Source organism: Lathamus discolor, chromosome 1 (genome assembly GCF_037157495.1).
Source record: "Lathamus discolor isolate bLatDis1 chromosome 1, bLatDis1.hap1, whole genome shotgun sequence".
NCBI lineage: Eukaryota > Metazoa > Chordata > Aves > Psittaciformes > Psittacidae > Lathamus > Lathamus discolor.
Genome location: NC_088884.1, coordinates 37373332 through 37390778, shown reverse-complemented (window position 1 = coordinate 37390778; position 17447 = coordinate 37373332). Strand labels below are relative to the sequence as shown.

General features: G+C 43.8%; 1 protein-coding gene across 3 annotated transcripts; it reads left to right on the top strand.

Annotated features, from left to right (window-relative positions):
• The first annotated feature begins 911 nt into the window (after positions 1–911).
• On the top strand, positions 912–17257 carry SEC61A2 (SEC61 translocon subunit alpha 2). 3 transcript variants are annotated; one of them, XM_065667997.1, is made up of 12 exons: positions 912–1256; positions 2372–2439; positions 6083–6148; positions 7945–8023; positions 10160–10291; positions 10436–10545; positions 11136–11289; positions 12592–12752; positions 13810–14007; positions 14527–14718; positions 14855–14931; positions 16174–17257. In XM_065667997.1, exons 1-12 carry the CDS (start codon positions 1250–1252, stop codon positions 16358–16360), a joined length of 1431 nt encoding a protein of 476 aa, XP_065524069.1. In that variant the 5' UTR covers positions 912–1249; the 3' UTR covers positions 16361–17257. The 3 variants fall into 3 exon arrangements, with proteins under 3 accessions (XP_065524069.1, XP_065524077.1, XP_065524059.1); XM_065668005.1 differs by lacking the exon at positions 2372–2439 and adding an exon at positions 2479–2572 and having other exon boundaries at positions 913–1256; XM_065667987.1 differs by lacking the exons at positions 912–1256; positions 2372–2439 and adding exons at positions 3343–3415; positions 5074–5216.
• The last annotated feature ends 190 nt before the right edge of the window (positions 17258–17447 follow it).

Sequence of the window (17447 nt, the reverse complement as noted above, 5' to 3'; positions counted from 1 at the left end):
GTTGCAGCAGTTGTGCATTATGGGGTGTCAGGTTTTCAGATAGAAGTATGGGGATGGAAAACAACAACAAAAAAAAGACATGGAAGGAATGAGATGTTAGGTTGCGCAGTTCATTAAAGACAGCAGTAACTTGGTGACAGGGAGAAAACACATCAGGAAAACAAGCTTTTTGTAGAATCACAGAATGGTTTAGGTTGAAAGAGACGTTAAAGCTCATCCAATTCCAACCCCTTACAACAGGCAGCGACACCTTCCACTAGACTAGGTTGCTCCAACCTGGCATTGAACGCTGCCAGGGATGGGGCAGGCACAGCATCTCGGCAACCTCTGCCAGTCTCTCACCACCACCAAGGAAACCTACTCTAACCTCTTAAAGACTGATAGGATCCGAGCACGGCTGAGACCCAGAGTGAGGAAGAGATGATTTCGGCCCTGCAGGAGGCGGGCTGGCGTGGCCGAGGCGGGGCTGTGGCGGTGCGAGGCGGGGCTGTGGCGGTGCGAGGCGGGGCTATGGAGGTGTGGGGCGGGGCTGTGGCGGTGTGAGGCGGGGCTGGGGGGTGTGAGGCGGGGCTGTGGAGGTGTGAGGCGGGGCTGTGGAGGTGTGAGGCGGGGCTGTGGAGGTGTGAGGCGGGGCTGTGGAGGTGTGAGGCGGGGCTATGGAGGTGCGGGGCGGGGCTATGGAGGTGTGAGGCGGGGCTATGGAGGTGTGAGGCGGGGCTGTGGCGGTGTGAGGCGGGGCTATGGAGGTGTGAGGCGGGGCCATGGAGGTGTGAGGCGGGGCTGTGGCGGTGTGAGGCGGGGCTGTGGAGGTGCGAGGCGGGGCTATGGAGTTGTGAGGCGGGGCCGTGGCGGTGTGAGGCGGGGCTGTGGCGGTGTGAGGCCCCTCCCCTCCCCGCTCTCGGAGCACTCTGGGAGCGCAGCTACCAGCGGGTCCTTCGCGGTCGTGGCTGTCCGCCGGCAGCCTGATCCGCCCGGTGCCCGTGACTGCTTCCCCTGCGGCGGGTCCCTCTCCTCTCACCTCGGGGCCTGCAGCGGGGTGGCTCCCGGAGAGTCCCTCCTGGGGCCGATATCACCTTTCTCGCCGCGCCGGCAGCGCCGTGCTCGCTGGGCAGCGATAGTCGTCCTGAGCGATGCCTGCGCGCCAGGGGGTGGGGCCCTGCGCCGGCGGCACGTGACGGCGCCGGTAGGCGGTGGAGCGTAGCGGCGGCGACAGCGGCTTGCGGCGGAGGGGAGCGGCCGTCCCGCCGCCATGGGCAGTGAGTACGGGCAGGGGGGCGGCCCGGGCAGCCGGCCCGGCCTGCGGGGCAGCCGCTCTGCGCAGCGGGGCTGCTGCCTGCATGAGGGCAGGGCAGGACAGGACGCGGCCGGCCGCCGGCCCGGCGTGCCTTAGGTGCAGCGGGAGCGGGGCAGCCTCCTGGCGGGTAGGACTCGTGGTGCCGGGCGGAGGGAGACCAAGCACCGCTCGGCACCGTGTGGGGTGGGTTGGCTTGTCCCTCTGGCCTCGGTGTTTTAGCTTGGGAGCCGTCTGCTGCGGGGCGGGATGCGGGTTGTGATGAGCTGTGCGGCGACTTGGAGTAAATACGGGAGGAATTTATCACCGCAGCATGTGAAAGTAAATGTGGCATTTGGACTAAAATGTTGATAAATTTGGCTTTCGGTGTAATAAATGTGTTTTCTTCGGAGACGTACTGATGGTTATTTTCTGTGGGTATTTGAATGTGTTGAGGCTGGGAATAACATGCAAGTTTTGGAGGACAGATGAACCGTCAAACACATGAGAAAGAGCTCGAACTGTTGAGCTTTTCTGTGATGTTAAAGGAGAAACTGTCAAAAGAGATGTACCAAGCATTTTAACAAACACGCCCGAAGTTCTGATCAGAATAAGAGTTGCAGTGATTTAAATGATGATTCCTGAACATATTTTAGTGATTGAATTATGTTCTTAGCTAAATATTGGTGTGAAACACAACATACTCATCTCTACACGGATACTTTCTGATGTCAGTATCCTTTACTTCTGTGTTTAACCAGCACAGGCTGATATTTGGGTCATTTATTTTTAGGTGGAATACAGTTTAGTTCACTTCTGGTGGTGTGCACAGTGCCACATCTGAAATGATTCCAGCTGTAGAGAGAAGAATGGACCAAATTGATTAGAAAAAGAACTTCCTTTCACATTTATTCCCTGTTTTCAGCTGTTTTAAGAAGAGGTCATTAGTTTTCAGACACCAAATTAGTGTGTGGATGAAATAGCGCACTTACTTTATGTTTTCTCCTAGAAGTTAAATAAAGTTGTATGAAGCTTTTTGAATTCATAAAGGTTCATTAATATCTTTTTCCTTCTTTTTTGTGTGTGTGTTTCCTGGAGCAGTAAAATTTTTAGAAGTTATTAAGCCATTCTGTGCAGTGTTACCCGAAATCCAGAAACCAGAGAGAAAAGTGAGTGCTGCGTTATGTTCTTCCTTTACTGGTTCACAGATATTGTGATATTCGAGTCCATGCTCCAGTATAAATACAGACAGTGGGCCCTGAAGTAGGACATATTCCTTGGAGGAGGGAAATCCATGTCAAGGTAAAATATTACCATGATGAGGAATTCTTAACAGCCTTCTGGTAACTTGTTCCACTTGGTAATCACAGATCTAGTTCTTCCTTTTCCACAAAATATTTTCTACTCCCCTAGCTGTGATTCACCCTGATGAAGTGAGGAAGCTATCTGTGACATAGGGCAGGTAATTGCTCCCTGTTCACCTACTGGATGTGACACTTGTCTTGGTTCTGAAATCAGAGAACTGAGTTCACTTACAGCTGATCTCTGTTCCCTTAGGCCTAGAAATGCTTCCCATTTCCTCAGCACATTTTCTAGATTAAAATTAATGAATTTCTGCAGATCAGGAAGAGACCTGCCTTGACAAAAACCCATCCCATAACCACTGTTTTTTACTTTAAAAACTCAAGCAAGCACATACCATTTAGGTGGTAAAGGTTCTCATTGGAGTAACAAATTTGACTGGCATGAAAATTCCTTAAGAGCTAAATGTTCATTTTTATATTCTTAAAAAGAAAATGCACATCTGGGAAGATAGCACCATATGAGGGAATCTTCTTTGGTGGATGAGAGGTTCCTAAAGGTTAAGACTGGCTGCAGAGATGTTTGTGTCAGTAGCCATAGCTGAGCCTGCTGGATTGAATGGAGAAAATAGAGTTAAAAACTTCTGATTATTCCCTTCTGGAACTGATTTTTAAAAAGATTGGGATTTATTTCCTGGCTCTTTGTTCCATCTGTCCTTCCTTGTTGCTTTCCAGCATCTTTCTGTCTTGGGACAGGTTCCCAGATCAATTTTTGAGGTTGAAGTCATGTTCAGAGCAGTAGTCTCCAGAGCTAAGATTTGGGTGCTCCAGATCTGGATAAGAGGTATCATCTTTGTTTCTGCAGTGGTGAACCATAGTGCAATCTCCTGGTGCTGATTTATATCCTATCTGGGATTAACTGATCACATCCATCCCATTTTTGTCTGGTGGGTTGGATGGGAAGAAGAAGCCAAGACAAATCTATAGACACTGATGTTTCTGTAGAGCTCATTGGCAGTTGTGATTTTTCTCTTGCTTTTGGTTTCTTTTTTCCTCCTGCCTTTCTCTTTGCCAGAGAGGAACAGGGGCTCAATCTGTCCATGTCCTCCAAGAGCAGATGAAGGATTCTCAGAGAGGTGCCAAGATTCCTGTCCTCTCTATTTGGGTCACTTTGTCTTTATTACTATCTAGGTCGCTGTCTGGGCAATGGCGGCCAATTGCCAGCTTCGTACAGATTTGAAGTGAAAATATAACTGGGAGCTTCCTTCTTACACTGAAGAGCCCTTTGACCATCTTAAGTGCTGTGCCTTGCTCACTTGTAGTTTATCAAGTGAGTTAGATCATTCTGTCTAATTAATTCTTTGTTACTTACTGTTTCCTTGCAAGCTGGCACTGGCAGACATCATTAGTAATGGTTGTAGTGGATTGGTTAAGGCCAGGACAAGAAACGAAGATAAAATAGAAAAAATAAATCAATTTTGTCTACGATGTACCAGTTACAGGAAGAAAATGACCTCTGTGCTGGCCGGCACCAGGGCACTGAGTGAAGGTGGAGTTTTGATTCAGTTGGGCTCTCACTGAGAGATGTTCTCTGTCAGTGGGGAGTGTTGCTTTTGTGTTTTGGCCAGCTTGATGAGCAGAAGCAATTGCTACTTTGTAGTTAGTGATATCAGTTCATATTTCCCTCTTAAGCTCAGATTTTTCTAAGTGGAACACACTGTTCAGAACACCAAGAAGATGGAGTTTAAGTCCCTTCAGTTTTACAAATTACAAGAAAAATGTCAAAGGAATAAAATGTCCAAGTGAATCTGATCAGATGATGAAATGTATCATCCCTGTGCTTGTTACCGCTTGTGCTTACAGTGTTTTTGTAGCAGTCTGTGTTTTGTTTTTCCTGGCATACGGATTCAGCTGCCTCCTGGGCTTATTTTCCCATCTTTTTGAATCAGAGCGACTGTTTTCCTTGGGAATAACTCTGATTTGGGCGATGCAGAATCTCTCTTATGCTCATACTCAATGCACTTACAGAGAGAGCCAGGGCAGTTGTAGAACCTGAGTGGTTCTCTGGGAGCTGAGGTTAACAGTGGGGCTGCAGAGATCCTTTGATGAAGTGTTTTTCTTTTTACAAGTCTGTACGTAAAATCTGAACTGTAAAATTCAAACAGCACTTGGTAAAGTGGGTCAGCACTGCGTAAAGTCGAACACAAGACACTGTCTGGATTTATTTGCTGCTGTCACTATTTGTCTTTTTTTATCTTTGTACTCCTGTATTTTTAGCATCTGGCCTCTTTTAAAAGAGTGAGCCAGTATCAGTAAATAAATTGAATTAGAGGCATTATTTTACTTCAAAGTAAGTGCATGATTTAATTTATAAAGACACTATTATGGGGTTTCTCTTGCTTGAGAAGCTGTGCTGTTGCATCAGTTTGCAGTTTCTCATTTGTGGGTGTTCAGCACCAATAAAACCAGGCACTAATCTTTCTTCTTGTTACTTCTCTCCAGGCAGGTTCAGTGGTTGGAGGCAGAAAGCTTCTATTTCTGCTGTATCTGTCTTACCTGTTAGCTCATGTCACATTCTAGTAGCTGCGGTACTCTTGCCTTCAGTGAGCACACTTATCCCAGTGTTTCTGGTCCGTGGAGGAGAGGTGGGAACTTGAAGATAAAACAGCATCTTGGTGCTCTCTGGTCTCTTCAGGAGCATTTCTTTCTACCTCATGCTTTGAGCAATCCTCTGGTTTAAATTTAAATCTTGTGATTCTTCTCTTGTGCCTGGCAGTAGTTACAGTTGCCTCAAATGTCGTGACCCTGAGATTCTCTTCAATGTATTAGTGACTAATGATCATTAATCTGACATCCTTTTAAAAAGTAATGTATAATCTGCATCAATAAAAGCATTTTTGAGGGGGGGGAAAAAAGAGTCTAAAAATGATTTTGTGGTCTGTGTTCATGGAGATAATGGTGATTTTAAGCTGCTTCTAACACCCTTTGAAGAACTTAATTCTCAGCATTTTGAATTACTGCCCAGACTTCATGGTCCTTCTCACTTGTCTTCACAGCAGTTAAATCTCTTAAATAAATGTATAGTGCTTTAGTTTAGTAACTTCCAGCCTTACAAAACTGTGCCTCCAACTTGTTGAAGCCTAGAGCACTAATCACTGAACATAAAGGGAGTTTTGCTTTAATCTTTTGTGCTTGTTCTGGTATGTCTGTGTTTTTAGCCATGCTGTCCCTTTTCTGTAAATACCCACTGTATTACAATCCTATGTAAAATACATTCTACTGACTGAGTCTCAGCTATGCTGTCTGCCAGAGCCCAGGTGTCTCTGGCTACACAGAAGCCCATGACTGTCTCTATAAAATCTGAAATCGTATTAAATTCTAATGAGGGATGATGCTTCTGGTTCAGTATCTTTGCATTTAATTAATTTCATTAATTTTACTCTGCATTGTTTCTGCACAGTGAAAATTCTACATCCAGTGAACACATTAACCTCTATGATCTGTTCCGTAGATCCAGTTCAGAGAGAAGGTGCTATGGACAGCCATCACGCTCTTCATTTTCTTAGTATGCTGCCAGGTGGGTGTTGATGTTCCCTCTGTTCAGACACTGTGTGCTCTGTATATATAAAACAGAACGCTAAAAGGGTGAGAAGTTTGTGTTTCGTGTTGATCTACTACTTTATGATGAAGTATTTAATACTTCAGTTAAACCTGATTCTCTGAAATAGTCTTTATTGTGGATTACATATGTTTTCACAGACTAATTCTTTCTATTTAGTCTAAAATACATCATGTTTTTTCTTGTTGTGTGAAGGCTCCTATCAGATGAGAACACTGGCTGCAGGGTCAACAGCCGAGCTGGTTCCACACTGAGCAGCATAAGCAAACTGAGCAATTTGATGTCTTTTTTACCTTCTGCTCATAGCTAAATTGCCATTTTAGCAGTGTTGAGTGAAATAGAATTGACCTTTTACCTGATTCCTCTTGAACAAGCAGATGGGTTGTAAAGGTTGCAGGAAAATGTTTTCCTGAGGTCTTTGACTTGACATTCAGAACTTGTTTTTTGTGAATATACTGGCAAAGACATCAGCCAGCCCCTCCAAAACAGCTCTTTGTAAACATTGACATGATCTTTATTACTCATAGTTGCAGGAGTTCCTAGAACCTGTACCTGGGTTGTAAACAGATAGTGTTGTTTTGCTGGGTTTCATTAAGAATCCGTGTATTACTTGATGCATAGTTTTTTAGAGCTTGTAGACCTCTTAGACTGAACTGTATTTTATGTTTTCATACTTAAAATGAACTGTTCAGAATCAGGCTTTTAAAGTTATATTTATCAACTTACCAATTCCAGACTCTGGAGCAGTAGTTTAGTAATGACTGTTTACAACACTGAAGGACTGTTGAAAGGCTAAAACCCAGCTCTTGTACTGACCTATTTCTTTGGAAGGAGGAGGTGGGAATGATACCAGAGCTAGAACAACATGTAATTTGTCTACCTGCTGGATATATGCATCATTAAGATTTTGAATCTATACAAAATATTAAAATAATTAAATAAGGAAATTTGATGGTGCAGACTGGAGTTTTCAGGAATAAGTCTATTAGGTTTCCCTGGGTTCCTGGTCTACTGCTTTTGTGATGCAGAAGAGTTGTAAAGAGCTCAAAATCCCTCAGGACTGTCATATAGAATGTTGGAGGTTTTGTATAAACTTGGCTAACTTTGACAGTTCTGCGTGGGGTATTTTAAAACACATCACCCGCTGTGGAATTTGAATGTTTAAACTTGCTGGAAGAAGGTACTTACATCGTAATTTATGTTGTATCTTTAATTTGTATGGGAAATAAATTCTACTTGGGACAGTTTAAAAGAAAGAATTAAAACCCTGCTTGCTTCTGTCATCTCCAAGATGCTTTGCTAGAATTTTGTCTCTCTCTTTATTTGAAACTCCAATTTGCTGCAAAGATTTGGTGAAATAAGTAATGGCATAAGTAATCTGATGTTTTCCCCTCTTCTGTGGATGATCTGTGGTGGGTAACTGGTTTTATGCTTTTCCTGTTCTTTTGGGGAGTTGTAGTATTCCAGAATGACATGTCAGGCATTTACATCTTTAACTGCAGGAATCTGGTTTATGGGCACTGATTCTTTCTAGGGGTTTCTCTTTGTCCTGTAGAAGGGTCTTAGTTTAGTCCGCTTGAGTCATACCCCAGTTGGGGGATTAAAATAGATGGTGTCAATGCCTCTGGTTTAATTAAAAAGAATTGGAATAAGTGATTCTGAAGAGTGTAATAGTTGAACCATTGTGCACTAAGAGTTTTGGATTAATGCATGCTGGCTTTGTGTATGTCTAACACTGTTGTGTGCTTTGACAGATACCTTTGTTTGGAATCATGTCATCAGATTCTGCAGATCCGTTCTATTGGATGCGAGTTATTCTTGCGTCAAACAGAGGTTAGTAGATTATTCCTTCCTCTGTTTTTATGGCTATAAACAGAGCAGGAGATAAATGGTTGGCTGTAAAATCTCATACAACCCAGATGTCATGTTGAAACACTCTGTAAAGTTCTTAACAGAGATATAATTAAAATTGACTGATCCTCGAGGAGTTCTTCATCTTGGTGATGGGGTTTCCTTTGACATGCAGATGAGGTTAATCTTGATTCTGAAGTTCTGAGATGATTCTCCTTTGAATTGTAGAGCAGCCTCTTTCTGATTAATATGTGGGACAGGGAATCTTCTGCCCCACCACTTACAAACGGCACTAGTGTGCAGTAAGAGAGTGTAGGCTAGAAACATGCCTTATCGTATTTTGACGGCATTGTATGTGAGTAGTTTTATAGGTGGGAAAGTTAAGGGCATAGGTGATGGGGCTGATAGCTTAGCAAAGCCAAACTAACTTAGTTTAGAATAGACAAGTGGCTCCCAACCAAATGTATAAGAAGACTTAAACTAATGCTAGAAGTCTAAAACTCAGATGGGTGATCTCACATGTGACTCTGAATGGGGACACTGACCTCATCTGTATCACGGAAATTGCTGGAACTAAGAAAATTGGTGGAACCCTCTAATGTGAAGGTACAAATTATTTAGGAATGGCTAATTTGGTCACACCAGTGAAGATAGCACAAGAAGGTAAATAAGCTACCTGCTTCAAACCGTACTGCAGAATTTACATATAAAACTATGTCTCACTAGCAGATACAAAATAAGCTGTTCACTACCCAGACAGAAGATGAGAGAGACTGAAAGCACTATAAAGCAGGAGTGGGAAGGTTACTTTTACAATGACTGGAGATCATTGGAGGATGGGAGGTAAAAGCTGAAGTTTTTGACATCCCCATTTTCTTGCTGTTGGGAGAAGTAGAGATTTGAATTTTTGAAAAGATAGAGCTGAAATGAAGACTACCAATGGTAGTTAGGCAGAAATGAAGACTCCAGACAATAAGGAAGGTGCTCAAAACCCCTTTGTTGAATTCAGATGACTTATTAAAGGCTCTTCAGGAAATGAAGCTATTGAGGGATAAGAGGGGAAAACCTCCTGGCTTAAGTACAGGTTGAAAAGCTCAGAGGAAATGCCTGTGCACATCTGTAAAGTGCCACAGAGTGAATATTGCGCAGTCCTAATCTGCCATGCCACAAAGGATACAGTGGAACTAAAGAAGCACTTGGGGAAAGGCATCAGGGGGCATCTAAGGTAGATATTCATCTATAGAAAGAGATAGAAAGAGATCCTAAAAAAAAAAAAAAGGATTCTTTGCCATAAAATGTGCATATCCCAGATGTGTTTCTCTCTGGAAAAAAGAGGCTAGGGGATGGATAGACACTTTTTTCCTTATACTGTCAGAGGGAAGGGGCAGCCCCTGCTATTGTTAGGCAGCACGTGTCACTCAAAGCTTCTGAATAAACGACTGATCCATAAGCAAAGCCTGATACCTCCCCCCAGAGAAGGGGCCCCTTCCAGAGGTGGGGTGAGAGGTCAGAGAAGCTACTGGGCTGATCAGCTGTGCATGTACTGTTCCTTGATAGGCTATGCCAAAAAGCTGAGCTTCAGTGTACGTTGACCTCTGGTGTTAACATGGTTCCACAGAAGTATTTGGAGTGAAATGCTGCACAGGTTTTTCATGCTGCCTTCAAAATGACAGATTTTAGCACAGCAGCCTTCTTTTGTGCGGAGATTACAGTCTTTGCTTTGATCATACCTGGGCTGGAATAGAATATGTTGGAAGCATTATGAAAAGTGTTCCTTATAGCTCAGAAACCTTTCACCAGACCTAATATCCTCAGAGGAGAATTCTTTAGGAGAGATGTTTAAATGGCAATTAGAATCATAGAATTAAGTAGGTTGGAAAAGACCTTTAAGATCATCAAGTCCAACCATTACCCCAGCACTGCCAAGACCACCACTAAACCACGTGGCTAAGAGCCTCATCTACTTGGTGTTTGAACACTTCCAGGGATGGTGACTCCAGCACTGCCTGGGCAGCCTGCTCCAATGCCTGAGCACCCTCTCGGTGAAGAAATTGTTCCTAATATCCAATTGTGTTAATATCCTAATATCTGATAGTGTTACTTTTTCTTCCTGTTCAGGTACTTTGATGGAATTAGGTATCTCCCCCATTGTGACTTCTGGTTTGATCATGCAGCTGCTGGCTGGAGCGAAGATCATTGAAGTTGGTGACACTCCAAAAGACAGAGCCCTGTTCAATGGAGCTCAGAAGTGTAAGCACTTTTCCAATGGAAAGCAGTGAGCACGTTTTTACTCTGGGGAAAGCAGCCTGCCTAAGGGATAGTAGCTCTGAGATTTCTTTGGTAGGTGATTGCAGCAAAGGATATTTAAAGGATTTGCTTTCTCTCTTGTTTTAGTATTTGGGATGATTATTACCATTGGGCAAGCCATTGTGTATGTTATGACTGGAATGTATGGAGATCCTGCAGAAATGGGTGCTGGAATTTGTCTTCTTATTATAATTCAGGTTTGTAATGAGCTATTTTGTGTGTAACTGAGACTGGTTGGATACAATATAGCTGGAAAGAAAAATTCTTTTTATGTCTGGTTGCCTTTTATTTGTTTCTTTTTAATGCTGTAAACCATCACCCTTTGTACCCGTCTATATATGAGAAATCCTAAATATTCCATAACGGAGGAGAAAGCTGGCATAGTTAGTATCAGAACTGTTTCAGATAGGAGTGGCTGTTTAACAGGTAAAGGAATTAGTAGACTTTGAAGCAGTAGCTGCTGTTAAGTATCATGAAGGACTTCTCACTGAACAGCATAGATGCAGCTTTGAGACATTATTCTGTAGAGCAAACCAGTAAATGCCCAAAATTCAATGCTTGCTGAGTAATCTGTTTGCAAGTGTCTGTGTTGAACAGTCATGGGGATTGTTGGCAGGTGAGATGTGCAGGCGTTTGTACATGAGAGGGCAGAAATACTGCAGGAATGATGTACAGGTAAAAAACTTCCTCGGCACACTCCAACATGATGAAAATACAGAAGCAGGGAATTAATACATAATTCTTGATTTACTCTTCGTTCTGCTCAGTTCTGTTCCTTTCCCCACAGCTGTTTGTTGCTGGTTTGATCGTGTTGCTGTTAGATGAGTTGCTACAGAAAGGCTATGGCTTGGGATCTGGTATTTCCCTGTTTATTGCTACCAATATCTGTGAAACCATTGTCTGGAAGGCCTTTAGTCCTACTACCATCAACACTGGCAGAGGTACGTGTGCCGTTACAGTTAGTTATAATGTGTTTCAGTGGATGTGTACTTATGCAGAAACTATCAGTGTGTATCTGATGGCTATTAAAAATGTTTTAATGTGTGATAATTATTATTAGGCAGAGAGAGCTGGGCTGGTTCAGCCTGGAGAAGAGAAGGCTCCAGAGAGACCTTAGAGCAGCTTCCAGTGCCTAAAGGGGCCAACAAGAGACCTGGAGAGGGACTGACAAAGGGGAATGGCTTTAACCTGCCAGAGGGGGGATTGAGATGAGCTCTTAGGCAGAAGCTCTTCCCTGTGAGGGTGCCGGGGCGCTGGCACAGGGTGCCCAGAGAAGCTGTGGCTGCCCCATCCCTGGCAGTGTTCAAGGCCAGGTTGGACACAGGGGCTTGGAGCAACCTGCTCTATGGAAGGTGTCCCTGCCTGTGGCAGGGAGTTGGAACTGGGTGAGCTTTAAGGGCCCTTCCAACCCAAACCATTCTATGATTACCTTCTAAAGTTAAATGTCTAACACTGAAGATCAAAATTGGTCTGACTTATGTGAAGATGAATAAATAACCTGCAAGTTTTCCTTTGCTGATTTGAATTGCAGCAGTTAAAGCCCCCTGACTGAAGATTTTGGATTTCCAAACCAAATTAGTCTTGTTTCAGCATCATTTAGTCCCTAGAAACAGAGAAGATAAGAAATACTGTGTTCAGAGGAGCTGGTTATGATCCAAGCTATAGGATGCTTTTATAGTTAGTGCCTACAAATTACTTTAAACTGGTTTGATTCTTCAGACACTACCATCTCTTCCTTCCTCAGCCGATCCTTGACAGCATCTGGTTGTCCTGAGACCCTAGAAACAAGCAGTGCTAAATTAAGAAACAGCCTGTTGCGTCAAGGAGTTAACTAGTTTAATACAGTTGGAGTCCGGAGCCATTATTTTAGTTTGCTTTCATTTCACCTTAGTAGCTTTGTTGTATTTCATTACTCCTTTTCTAAAGCTATTTTCCTCATTGTTTATTACTTCTAATCATTCTCCTTCCCCAGAAAAGAAAGGAAAAGTGTATTCTTTCATGTGTGTGACTTGACGTTTTTGTTTGGTTGGTTTGGGGATTTGTTTGGTTGTTTTAACCAGGAATAATGTTTTGGTAGATTAAGCTAAACCAGAATCCTGTATTGTGATACATCTGTTGAAACAGGATTTATGTCCTATTGTATCAGATTTTACTGTGTCAAATTTCCAAAACAAAGATGCCATTTTTTTAACAGGTTTTTAAATTACAGATGAAAATTCCTTTGACTCTTTTGTTATGTGCAGGGACAGAGTTTGAGGGGGCTGTGATTGCCTTATTTCACCTTCTGGCTACACGAACTGACAAGGTCCGGGCTTTGCGGGAAGCTTTTTACCGACAGAATCTGCCCAATCTCATGAACCTGATTGCTACAGTGTTTGTATTTGCTGTAGTCATCTATTTCCAGGTAAAATGCGCAATTCCTCATAGTAGCTCTGCAGCTGCAGAGGTGGGAGTGCACAGCCCCTGAACACTGCAGTCACTGGGGGGAAATGCACAAGTTAAAGTCTAGTCTCTCCCAGCTTTGAGCAATGAACACTCTTTGTTCCAGTACTGCTGTTCAGTAACATACCTCTGGGACAGTGCTGCTGTTAAATTCTGTAGCCCACATTCCATTAAATGCCATACACACTATGACAGTATTTTTATTAAGAATGGCTTCTGGAGTTGCAGTAGTTGTCACACAAATATGGGTGAATACTCATCAGTGACTTGGAAGAATATTCTTGGACAGAGTGAAGAGCCTTCCTGCTTTGGGGTGGGTATGTATGGATTTTCTCTAGAAACAGCCATGTAATCAGTGCAGAGCTGATTTGGTTTTCCCCTCAGTTTCCTGAAATCCTTAGCTAGCATTAAATTTAATTCTTTAAAATTTAAGTCTTAACTGCTTAAGCTCATGCTTAAATACCAAGTATATAAGTATAAACTTTTAAGTATTTACTAAAGTGGACCCTAAAGCGGGATCCATAGGGTGATTTTCTTGTTTTGTGTGTGTGGCTAAAATGTGATTTATTATTATTCTTTTTAAGCTGTCGAGTCAGTGCTGGCAGAAAAAAATGGGATTATGTGGTTTTCAAACCCATGTGGCTTTTCTTGGGTCTACTCAGCCAGAGGCCTGCCCCAGAGGAATGCGCCTTACCACACAATTCCTGCTGATAACTGGCTACTTCAGTTAAAGTATTTTATTGAGCCCTGTTCTATAAAGTGTATGTTATAGGGATGTCATTTAGCAGATGAGAGATTATGTTTATGTAAAAAGAACATAATAAAACCAATCAGTAACACTTACAACTCCTTAAAATTTGGATCCAGGCTGTGACAGAAAACCTCTGGCTTTCACTGTCTCAGACCTTGCACTCCTTGTTTATCCAGCCAGAAGGCTCTGGTCAGGAATGTTTTTTTGGCATTTGAGGAACACCTTCTGTGCTGGAAATAAGCCTGGTGTGTTTGTGTTCTTTCCATAGGGGTTTCGTGTTGATTTACCCATCAAGTCTGCACGCTACCGGGGACAGTACAGTAGCTATCCGATCAAGCTCTTCTATACCTCCAACATTCCCATCATTCTGCAGTCTGCCTTAGTTTCAAACCTCTATGTCATTTCCCAGATGTTGTCTGTTCGTTTTAGTGGCAACTTCCTTGTGAATTTACTAGGACAGTGGGCAGTAAGTATTTTACCACTTAAAATTAACTGTTTGTACATACTACTTCATTGTGAAACTGATATTTAAGCAGCAGAAAGCTGAACACTTTTGAACATTTGTATATAAAAGCTCTTTTAAACACTGAAGAGGAATTCTTCTGGAAATACTGGATAGTACTTTAAACTGACAGAGGGGAGATTCAGATTAGATATTGGGAAGAAGTTCTTCCCTGTGAGGATGCTGAGGGGCTGGCACAGGGTGCCCAGAGAAGCTGTGGCTGCCCCATCCCTGGCAGTGTCAAAGGCCCGGTTGGACACAGGGGCTTAGAGCAACCTGCTCTAGTGGAAGGTGTCCCTGCCTGTGGCAGGGGGTTGGAGATGGATGAGCTTTAAGGTCCCTTCCAACCCAAACCATTCCATGATAGGAAAGCCAGAGGTCTGTGAGGAATCTCGTAGAATATCAGGTTGGAATGACCTCAAGGATCATTTATTCTAACCTTTCTTGGCAAAATAACTGATTTTCTTTTTCTTCCCCTCACAGGACGTCAGTGGTGGTGGCCCTGCTCGCTCTTACCCTGTTGGTGGCCTGTGCTACTACTTGTCCCCCCCTGAATCCATGGGTGCAATATTTGAGGATCCTGTTCATGTCATAGTTTATATCATATTTATGTTGGGATCCTGCGCATTCTTCTCCAAGACTTGGATTGAGGTGTCTGGCTCATCAGCGAAAGACGTAGGTGTTGCGATAAACCTGCCTAGATGTCTTCATTTAGACCTGCCTGGCTAATCACTCATCAGTTACTCCTCTGACTAAATATCAGGTGACTATGAAACACTGCAGCAGTTCCATAAAACTCTCTTTTTTGCAGGTTGCCAAGCAACTCAAAGAGCAGCAGATGGTGATGAGAGGCCACAGGGACACTTCAATGGTTCACGAGCTGAACAGGTAAGGAAATGGTGACTTCCAACAGGGTGCTCGAGGGTGCTGTCAGCTAGAGCAGGTGTTCTTGGAAATGTTGGAGACCTCTTTCCACTGCACGTGTCTGGGTTCTTCCCTTTCAGCTGTTCCTGATAACACACTAGGCATTTATAGCAGTAGATAAAAGGTTTACCTGTAGCGCCTCTTTTGTAAGTGGCATAATGAGGGAATTTGGCCCGAATCTCTGCTGTGTTCGTACAAGGAAGATTCCTTGGGTTTTACAGGTGTTTAATTTACCATTCCTGAACTAAGCTGATGCTATAAAAGTGGTATTTTATGCAGTACACAAAGCCTGCTGGTCTGTATGGAAAGGTAGATGTATCCCTTTGTGTTTCAGTCAGAGCAGTTATCCTGTTCCTGTGGAGGTTACATAGCAATTCTCCATACACGTGTGCTGTCCTGTGCAGTGAAAAGCTTTGCCAGTGTTCAGTTATTCACCCAGCTTTCCTCTTGGTGAATATTTATTTTAGTCTCTACTTTGTACAAATACAGAAGACGGTTCATGGCAGAGTTCCATTTGCAATGCGAAATTGCATAGAACATAGAAAGGTTTCATCTGAAAGGGACCGTAAAGCTCATCCAGTTCAACCCCTGCCACAAGCAGGGACACCTTCCACCAGAGCAGGTTGCTCCAAGCCCCTGTGTCCAACCTGGCCTTGAACACTGCCAGGGATGGGGCAGCCACAGCTTCTCTGGGCACCCTGTGCCAGCGCCTCAGCACCCTCACAGGGAAGAACTTCTTCTAATGTCCAATCTAAATCTTTCCGGGCAGTTTGAAGCCATTCCCCTTGTCCTGTCTCTGCATGCACTTGTAAATAGCCTCTCTCTCGAGTCCATATCAGTCTCCATTAGGCACTGGAGCTGCTCTAAGGTCTCCCCGTATGGAGCCTTCTCTTCTCCAGGCTGAACCAGCCCAGCTCTCACAGCCTGGCTCCAGAGCAGAGCTGCTCCAGCCCTTGCAGCATCTTCACATCCTCCTCTTGACTTGCAACAGCAGCTCCACATCCTTACTATGTTGGGGGCCTCAGAGCTGGACACAGGACTGCAGGGGGGTTCTCACGAAAGCAGAGTAGAGGAGGGGCATCCCCTCCCTCAGCTTTTGTCTCTCAATATTCCAGTTGATTGCTGTAGCAGCAGATGCATTGCTTGAGCCCTTGGGTGAAGATTCATGATGCTGAATGCTTTCTTTTCTCTTTCCCTGTGGTGCAGGTATATCCCTACAGCTGCTGCATTTGGTGGATTGTGCATCGGTGCCCTTTCAGTATTGGCTGACTTCCTGGGTGCCATCGGCTCGGGCACTGGCATTCTGCTGGCAGTCACTATTATTTATCAGTACTTTGAAATATTTGTAAAAGAACAGGCTGAGGTTGGAGGAGTAGGTGCATTATTTTTCTAGATGTCCAAATATTTCATGGTTTGTGTGGAAAGGGAAAGTATTTCGACAACATGCATCATTTAATCCAACAGTGCTATTTTCTTTTGACTTGTTTTCAAGTGCTGTGTGGCCCATTCCTGCAATGGGCACCGAGCAACGCCTGTGAGCAGCGTTAGTACCGGCTGCCTTAAGAATCCAGTTTACATTATCTATCTTGTTTAAGTATTATCTAGTGTTGCCTGTGATGCTGGAAACCAGTTCATCTACCTTGCTGTCCAAACGCTGCAGTGAGATGCTCAAATGTATCAGTTTGGTGTCAGTAAACACTCTTTGCACACAGCATTCAAATGTTAGCTTTATTTCCCTGTCCTTAAGAGGAGAAGAAAGAAATCTGAATTCAAAATTAATTGCCACGTGACAAAATGTATCTGGAGCTTGTATTTTATGTTAGTTTTTTATACTTTTTTAACTTGCATTTCCCCATCACTGAACTGGGCACTCCTTCTTTTGCGCTGTCCCCACTCGGGCACCTCTCTCTTAGCTCTAAGGGTGGACAATCATGTTTTACCAGAGGCTGATACACATCTCACCTGGGAGCTGGTTCTGGGGTGGGTTTGCTGCATCGCAGGGCCCAGGGCATTGGGATCTTGTCCTGCTGTGGGGGGCACAGTGTGGTGGCAGCTGCTGTCCCACTGAGAAGTGAGCCCTGCTGTTCCATTTCAACCTGTACTCGTGCGAGCTGTGCCACTAAAACTTCACGTCCACTTTGCTTCTGAGTTTAAAGAACAAGGCCTGGTTCCTCAAGCACTGTTCAGGGGAGGGAAACGGAGAACGAGGAGTTCCTGCTGCAGATCTTTGTCGCGCTTTACAGCGGCAATGTACAACTGTAAACGTTAGACAATAAACTTATTTAATTAAGCTCTCTCCTGTGTCTCATCTGTGTGAGATGGAATTCAGCTGCAGGGTCTGATCATTTCTAACATGCTTTGTGGGGGGGGGGGAGATGGAAGGCTCCTTTTTTATTCCTCATCCTTGTTCTAGAATATAATTCTGATCAGTTTGTAGCAGCTTTAATTAAAATCAAGCCTCAAGATTGCTCCCCTTCAAA

Excerpts from the sequence above, each read along its gene's own strand:
- SEC61A2 (XM_065667987.1), top strand. The coding sequence starts at position 3,358 with ATGTTCAGAGCAGTAGTCTCCAGAGCTAAGATTTGGGTGCTCCAGATC. Across the intron at positions 6,149-7,944 it reads TTTTCTTAGTATGCTGCCAG|ATACCTTTGTTTGGAATCAT; the intron begins GTGGGTGTTGAT and ends GTGCTTTGACAG. Across the intron at positions 14,008-14,526 it reads ATTTACTAGGACAGTGGGCA|GACGTCAGTGGTGGTGGCCC; the intron begins GTAAGTATTTTA and ends TTCCCCTCACAG.